The sequence below is a fragment of the Microtus ochrogaster genome, chromosome 8 (genome assembly GCF_000317375.1).
Source record: "Microtus ochrogaster isolate Prairie Vole_2 chromosome 8, MicOch1.0, whole genome shotgun sequence".
Taxonomy (NCBI): Eukaryota; Metazoa; Chordata; class Mammalia; order Rodentia; family Cricetidae; genus Microtus; species Microtus ochrogaster.
The window spans coordinates 19,307,081-19,315,141 of NC_022015.1; the positions used below are offsets into that span (position 1 = coordinate 19,307,081).

At 43.6% G+C, this 8,061-nt stretch overlaps 1 protein-coding gene across 1 annotated transcript in view; it reads right to left on the reverse strand.

Moving 5' to 3' along the window:
* LOC101994960 (eukaryotic translation initiation factor 3 subunit C) overlaps nucleotides 1–8,061 on the reverse strand; it is a 16,791-nt gene that overhangs the window by 4,300 nt on the left and 4,430 nt on the right. The window contains exons 8-15 of the mRNA XM_005351227.3: nucleotides 7,329–7,456; nucleotides 6,291–6,450; nucleotides 6,057–6,160; nucleotides 5,051–5,192; nucleotides 4,745–4,870; nucleotides 4,339–4,432; nucleotides 3,645–3,835; nucleotides 3,183–3,407 (exon numbers count right to left, since the gene is read on the reverse strand). Coding sequence (XP_005351284.1) covers nucleotides 3,183–3,407; nucleotides 3,645–3,835; nucleotides 4,339–4,432; nucleotides 4,745–4,870; nucleotides 5,051–5,192; nucleotides 6,057–6,160; nucleotides 6,291–6,450; nucleotides 7,329–7,456 — 1,170 coding nt within the window. The remainder of the gene's footprint in view (nucleotides 1–3,182; nucleotides 3,408–3,644; nucleotides 3,836–4,338; nucleotides 4,433–4,744; nucleotides 4,871–5,050; nucleotides 5,193–6,056; nucleotides 6,161–6,290; nucleotides 6,451–7,328; nucleotides 7,457–8,061) is intronic.

The window sequence follows — 8,061 nt, forward strand, 5'->3', positions numbered from 1 at the left end:
AGACTATTGTATACATAATAAATAAATAAATATTTAAAAAAAAAGGGGGGGGGAATGCTGTGGTGCACGTGAACAACAAGAGTGATGTAGCTGATACTGGCCAAAGATCTTTTTTTTTTTATTTATTTATTTATTTATTATGTATACAACATTCCTTCCATGTATGCTTGCATGCCAGAAGAGGACACCAGATCTCATCACAGATGGCTGTGAGCCACCATGTGGTTGCTGGGAATTGAACTCAGGACCTCTGGAAGAACAGTCAGTGCTCTTAACCTCTGAGCCATCTCTCCAGCCCCTGGCCAAAGATCTTACCATAACCAGGGAGTGAGTGTGTGTAAAGCAGGGTCTAGAGACAGGAAGCCACGGGAAAGTTCTGAGCAAGCTGGTGATAAAATCTGACTCAACAGCGTTACTCTGGTTGTCATACTAAGAAACTCACAGAAAGACAAAGGGGACAAGAAGGCGAACCAGAACGATGTTCAGGAAAAGGGGAAGGAAAGGACGATCTGTTAAGAAATGACAGGGCTAGAGAGATAGCTCAGTGGTAAGAGCACTGGCTGCTCCTCCAGAGGACTGGGATTCAGTTCCCAGAACTACATGACAGCTCACAATTGTGCACTCCTGTTTTAGGAGACCCGGCACACTTAGACATACATACACGCACATAAATAAAAATAATTTTTTTTAAAAAAGAAATGATCACACAGACTACAAAGAAAAGTGTGAAGCACAATTGAAAAAACTAAGAGACAGAAACTGGGATTTCAAACTGAAGGTCAGAAAAGCAAAGCAGCCAGTCACTGGCCCTTACCTCAACCTCAGTCTGAAAATGGTGATCCTGCATCCAGAAAACCTCAGAATAAAACTGAGACTGAGAGCTGTCTCCTCCCATTTTATAATCCTCTCTAGTTCTGGGATTAAGGGAGTGCACCACTACTGCCTGGTTTCTATGGTAAACTAGTATGGCTCCTGGGATTAAAGGTATGTGTCATTGCTGCCTAGTCTGTAAGGCTGGCCAGTGTGGTGTTTTACTTTTCTGGTTCTTCTCAGGCAAGTTTTATTTATTAAAATACAAATGAAATGCCACTACAAAAAATGACTTAAGAATCACACGTAACATGAAAGAAAAGAACCAGGCATGGGCCAGGCAAAGTGACACACACTGGCAATCCCAGCACTTGGTAGGCAGAGGCAGGCAGATCTAAATGAGACTTTGTCTCCAAAGAAAGAAAAGAGAACCAGTACTCAACAAGACACTGAGAATTATGGTCAACGAGATGCAAAGATGTGTGGGCATGCCACTAATCAAGACACAGACAACTGTAAACCAAAAATATGCAAGGAGGGGATTAAGGTTTCTTGTTTGAGGGTCTGGCTATGCTTTGAACTTAAAACCCTCCTGCTTTAGCTTCCCAAATTCTGGTGCAGAGATTATAGGCTAGTAGAACTAATGCTGCATCCCCCAGGTTGGGGATTAAATTTAGGGTCTTCTACGTACTAGCAAGTTTTCTACTACCTCTGAGAACACAGCCCAACAATAAGCTTTATTAACAACAATAATAATAATATTAAGGGATCATGAACGTAAATTCAAAAAACCTCAAAAAAAAATATATTACCAGACTGGGCAGTGGTGACGCATACCTTTAATCCCAGCACTCAAGAGCCAAGAAGCAGGTGATGTCTGTGAGTTCAAGGACAGCCTGCTATAGAGTGAGTTTCAGGACAGCCAGGGATACAAAGAGAAAACAAAACAAAACACTACTACTCGAGCTAAACAGACAGCTCAGGGGCCAATAGCGCATACTACTCTTGCAGAGCACCTGAATGTGGTTCCCAGCACAAATAAGACAAAAGAGGCAAACTACAGTGTGGAATGAAATATCTGGGCTTTGATAAAGGGGTGGTCATCCAGACAGACGTGGTGGTGCAAGCCTTTAATCCCAGCACTTGCACAAAGATCTTTGTGAATAATGAAGCCAGCCTGGTCTACACAGTGAATTACAGGACAGAAAAACCCTGCCTCAAACACCCCAAAGGAGCGGCCATCCAAATATAGAATTCCTACCTCTTCATAATAAAAACATAAATACTCAAATGTAAAAGACTAAGCAAGAGTTGGCTTCTCATCAGTGAAATAAAAGAATAAAGAGAAGATACTGTCTAAACCACCACAACTGGGCTAGAGAGAAGGCTCAGCGGGGTATGGTTCACTTGTTGCAAACGTGAGGATCAGCGTTCAAATTCCCCAGAACCTACACAAAGCTGGATGGAGAAGAGTGCATTTATAACTGCGCCGCTCCTACAGGAACAGAGGAGACGAACTCCTGGGAAGCCATGGGTCAGCATTAACAAAACACCATTGTAGCCAGGCAGTGGTGGTGCACGCCCTTAATCCCAGCACTCAGGAGGCAGAGGCAGGCGGATCTCTGGAAGTTCGAGGCCAGCCTGGTCTACAAGAGCTAGTTCCGGGACAGGCACCAAAGCTACAGAGAAACCCTGTCTCGAAAAACCAAAAAAAAAAAAAAAAAAAAAAAAAAAAAAAAAGTATCTTTGTGAGTTCAAGGCCAGCCTGGTCTACAGAGTTCCAGGACAGCCAGGGCTACACGAAGAAACTGTGTCGGGGAAGGGGGGGAAGAACCTAGATGTATAAACGTATTTCCCGCTTGTCTTAAATACACACAAAAGCGGATCTACACCTCAAATATGGCTTTTGGTAAAGTTCTCAAAATGTTGCTATGCAGAAAACTGCCTTGTCATGAACTCAGCTAATTTCACTGTGATAGTGTCCCAATAGAGCAGTTATCTAGGTTCCTTTTTCCTCTAGTTGAACAACTGCTTCAAAATCCTTTTCATCTTTCTAGAAAAGATCACCTCCTAATACTTTAAACCCAGACAGTAGACAAATAAATATTGGTTATTTATACAAGATATATGATTTATATACATAAATGTTGAACTCAAATCTAAGCAAATTATAATGTGGGATAGCACAAATTTTATGTCCATGTATGAAAGCATCAAACAATGCTGGGATTTGGAAAAGACCAAGCACCTGTCTGGGTCTGCACTAGCTAAACAGGTGATAATTCTTATTGAGCCTATTTACCTAACAGAGGACAGCGGCCCAAGGCCCGGCTTCTCCTTCACCATGAAGGCCAGAAATCTCCCCCACCTACCTGTACTGGTGGATCTGCATGCTGAATGTTGTCCTGTAAGTGGCTCATGAGCATGAGGTCACGGGCCTGATACCAGCGGGAGTGGAGAGCATGATGGTAGATATGGCAGAGGATGGCACAGGTACGGATCCGGTCTGTACGGTCCTTGGCATAGATGTATTTGCAGAGTCTTTCCATCAACACAGCTGAGTCCTCACCCTCATTTTCTGCCTGGTCTTGCTCAGACTAGAAGAATGGAAGATATCAGTGATGGCTATCCACCAAAGACCATGGCTTTAAATAGCTGAGGCTCCAGCAACAAAACATGGAATTCTTCCCAACCTCAGTGCAATCTCTCCAATTCCCTCCCTATCCTACTTCAGAAGTCCCCTGGGAGACAGAACACTTACCATCAAGATCTAACGATAAAGAGGACAAATTCACACTTCTCTCACTCCTCACATGATTGCCAAGTGGTCTCACCTTTGAGGACCCTTCAGGAGGAGTAAGTTGACGTTGATGGGCCTTGTAATCGAACTTGTAATAAGTGTGCAGGATGCGCCTCAAGTAGATCTGGCAGATTTCCTCAGTGGTACCTTTCTCCTCCAGGTAGCGCTGCACACGTTCAATGATGGCACATACTTGTGCCTCATCCTTCAGGTGCTCCACATACTCTGGTAGGGAGGATATCCACACTCATCTCAGATGTGAGTACTGGCTTTCCCAACCATCTGTCTGCAGTCTATCCAACCACTCTGATTTGCCCTCTACAGTTACACCCTGAAAACATCACCCTCTCCCATGAGCTTACCACCTCACTGCTTAGGGAAGTATCTGAGTTACCACTCTGGTCAACAAGGACTATAAATCTAACACTTGCCTCCCCAGGGTTGCCCTTTCACTCTGACTTTAATGCTTATAAAACCTCTAAGTAGGCCGGGCGGTGGTGGCGCACGCCTTTAATCCCAGCACTTGGGAGGCAGAGGCAGGCGGATCTCTGTGAGTTCGAGACCAGCCTGGTCTACAGAGCTAGTTCCAGGACAGGCTCCAAAACCACAGAGAAACCCTGTCTCGAAAAACCAAAAAAAAAAAAAAAAAAAAAAAACCTCTAAGTTAGTATGACCACCTGCACTGTTCCTTAGTATGACCACCAAAGCCCCTGTTTCCTTAGGCTTACCTTGGGAGTGAGGATCGGTATTTTGCATTATTTTGGTAAATTCTTCATCCATTCGCTCCACCAGAGTTAGGATGCAGCCGCGTACACGCAGTGGCTGAAGGATCCAAAGAAAAAACACATTAATCCAGGGTCCTAGCCTAAATTCAACTATATTTTTAAAAAAATATTTATTTATTAATTAATTATGTATACAATATTTTGTCTGTGTGTATGCCTACTGGCCAGAAGAGAGCACCAGACCCCATTACAGATGGTTGTGAGCCACCATGTGGTTGCTGGGAATTGAACTTATGACCTTTGGAAAAGCAGGCAATGCTCTTAACCTCTGAGCCATCTCTCCAGCCCCTAAATTCAACTCTTGTCTCTACCAGGCCTTCCCAGTTATCCTGCCAATCCTTCCCCTTACCTGATCAAAATTGTTTAAGTTCTCACTCTCTTCCAAAATGTTCTCTCCAACAAAGATGTTGGAATGCGCAACCAAGATATCCATCAGTTCATTAATGCAGTCCAGGCACATCTGCCACATCTCTGGCTGTCGAGAGATGAAGGGAAAAAATTAAAGAATAGATAAATGTTGTTTCTGAAGAGCTATTCACCAAGAATCACAGGGCCTTCAACAAGGCTGTTGTGGGCCCCAAACCTTAAAACTCTAGGTATTTTCTCATGAGCCCCCCCACACCAACATAACCCCGTACGCTTCTGTTGTTCTCACCTTCATGTATGTGGCCAGGTTAGGGTTGTAGTCGTAGAGAGAGGCAATGATATTGAACTTGATCTTGACAATGACACCCTCCCCTAGGTTGTTTTCAGAAGCAATTTGAACCAGCAGCTGAAGCAATTCAATCTGGGTAGCACTGGAGGGACACAGAACTGGGTAAGGCTTTGAAGATAAATCTGCCAGTCTCACTTATGCAGGCTATCCTTTCAGACCAGCAAGGCAGCCAATTCCACATCTTTACCATCTGTGTATGTGCTTCTTGTTTATTTATGGGTTCTTTTGAGACAAGGTCCCACATAGCCCAGGCAGACCTTGAGTATGTTATGTAGCTGGGAAAACCTTCAACTTCTGATTCTCAAGCCTTCACTACCCAAGTGCTGGGTGGGATTAAAGCTCTTTTTATGTGCTGTCAGGATTCAAACCCAGAGCTTCATGTATCCTAGGCAAGCATTCTAGCAACTAAACTACAATCAACTGAACTACATCCCCAACCCTTGCTTCTCTTTTAAATTCCCAACAGAAACAATGGTAATGCCAGCCATCCTGAAGTGCTATTTACAAAAGGTCTGATTATTTTCATCTTCTTGGTTACCTAATAACTAAAGACACATATCATTTCCATTTAATTACTGTAATAGAAGTTCAGTAGTTCAAAGTTATAAAAAGAGCATGCAGCAGAAAATGGACAGGTATGCTCCAAGTATACAACCACATATAATATTCTCTCAAAACAGAGTAATTTCCACATCAATGTTTGTGTTGTAAAGAAAGCTGTCAAAAGAGGACCCTAAGAGAGACATGCATGGATCTACACAGGAAGGAGAAAAAAGACAAGATCTCCCGAGTAAATTGGGAGCATGGGGGTCAAGGTAGAGAGCAAAATGGGAGAAGGGAGAAAGAGGGAGGAGCTTAGAAAAATGTACAGTTCAATTAAAACAATTAAAAAAAAAAGTTGTCAAACTCTGAAAACATAGCCATGGGCCAAGGCCACAAATCTCACCGGTCTGTTCCCTTCTTGCCTCTAGCCTGCAGAATCTCATTCAGTTTCTTGATGACGACAGCATGAGTAATCTCAGTGCCCTTGGCAAACATTTTTGGCTTTTCCTGGGCAAAAATATATCCTGTCATACATACATCAACACAAACCTATTCTTGCTTTAAGCTCCTTCCCACTCCAACAAGATGGAACCTGTGCACCTTCCTAAATCAGTCTCCTTTACTCCAAAACCCTCACCTTCACAAGTGGCACACCACCGCGGACTCTTTCCCACTCCCCGCCTTCATTATCTTCCTCTTCCTCATCCGGGCGCTTTATCTTCCTATCATGCTTCTTCTTGGCTTTGTCCTCCCGTTTCTTCTCAGCTGCTTTTTTGTCCTCCTCTGTAGTGGGTGCCCTGACAGGAGACAAGGGAGATGAAAGATGAATCCTCTCCTCGCCCCACCTCTGAGGCCTCCTTCTCCCCACAAATGCTGAGGTTACAGATATACACCAATATTTAATTTACGTATTGCTATCCCAGCACTCGGGAGGCAGAGGCAGGCGGATCTCTGTGAGTTCGAGGCCAGCCTGGTCTACCAAGGGAGTTCCAGGACAGGCTCCAAAGCTACAGAGAAACCCTGTCTCGAAAAACCAAAAAAAAAAAAATAAATAAATAAATAAAAATAAAAAATTTACATATTGCTTAGGGATCGAACCCAGGGCCCCCTGCATGGCAGGTAAGCACTCTATCAACTGAGCTACAAACCTAGGCCCAAAACTGACTCGCACATATGACAAGCATACTCATTAAGTTGAATTCTCTTGGTCTAAAGTGACTATAAATTATATCAACAGCTCTGACATAGAACTTCTTGTTCCTGTTCCTTGAGTTTGCCCCTTATAATAAACAATAATAACTAGAATCTTTTTGAGTTAGCTTGGATTATGTGACCCGCGTCCTCACCCCCTTTTCAGTAACACTGAGCCACTCCCTACGATACTTCAAACAGCTGTCCTGGGAGACAACTCAAGACTGAAAAAGTGCAGCTTGTCCACTATCACATAACTAACAGATGCCTAAATCGTGAGTTTTGTAATGAGAATGCGGTTAAGATTCGAACTACAAATCCTGTATTTTCAAGACAAGCTTTGTGATCAGGCACTAGAATCTGAAAACTGGCTATAAAAGGGGAGCAGTGGGATTCCATGAAAACAAAGAGCAACAGCCTTCAAAATGATTATAAAGGCTTTTCTACCCTCTCACTGTAACGCTCAAACCCATGACTTCCTTACTTTTTAAGGAACTTTGAAGCCAGAACAGTTTGTTTTCCTTCTTCTTCTTCTGAGTCTGAGTCAGAAGAGGTAGAGCTGGTGTCCCATTCCTCATCATCTTCAGAATCTTCAGAGTCCTCATCATCATCCTTAGAGGAAAGAGAGGATCAGGAGAAAACAAGAGACCTTCTCTGCTCTTGCTGACACACATTCCAGGCATTTGATTACCAGAAAAAGAGCAGTTACTGATAGAACCAACATATTACATAAAACCGACCACTAAAACTCTCGAGATCATAAATTACCCCAAGAGGTCAGGTGATGGTGGTGTGTGTCCTTAATCCCACCACTCAGGAGGCAGAGCCAGGTGGATCTTGTGAGTTCGAGGCCAGCCTGGTCTACAAAGTGAAGTCCAGGACAGACAGAACTGTTACACAGAGAAATTCTATCTCAAAAAACCAGAACACAGGGGCTGGAGAGATGGCTCAGTGGTTAAGAGCATTGCCTGCTCTTCCAAAGGTCCTGAGTTCAATTCCCAGCAACCACACGATGGCTCACAACCATCTGTAAAGAGGTCTGGCGCCCTCTTCTGGCCTTCAGCCATACAGAGTATTGTATACATAATAAATAAATAAGTAAATAAATAAATCAATATTTGAGCCGGGCGATGGTGGCGCACGCCTTTAATCCCAGCATTCGGGAGGCAGAGGCAGGCGGATCTCTGTGAGTTCGAGACCAGCCTGGTCTACAGAGC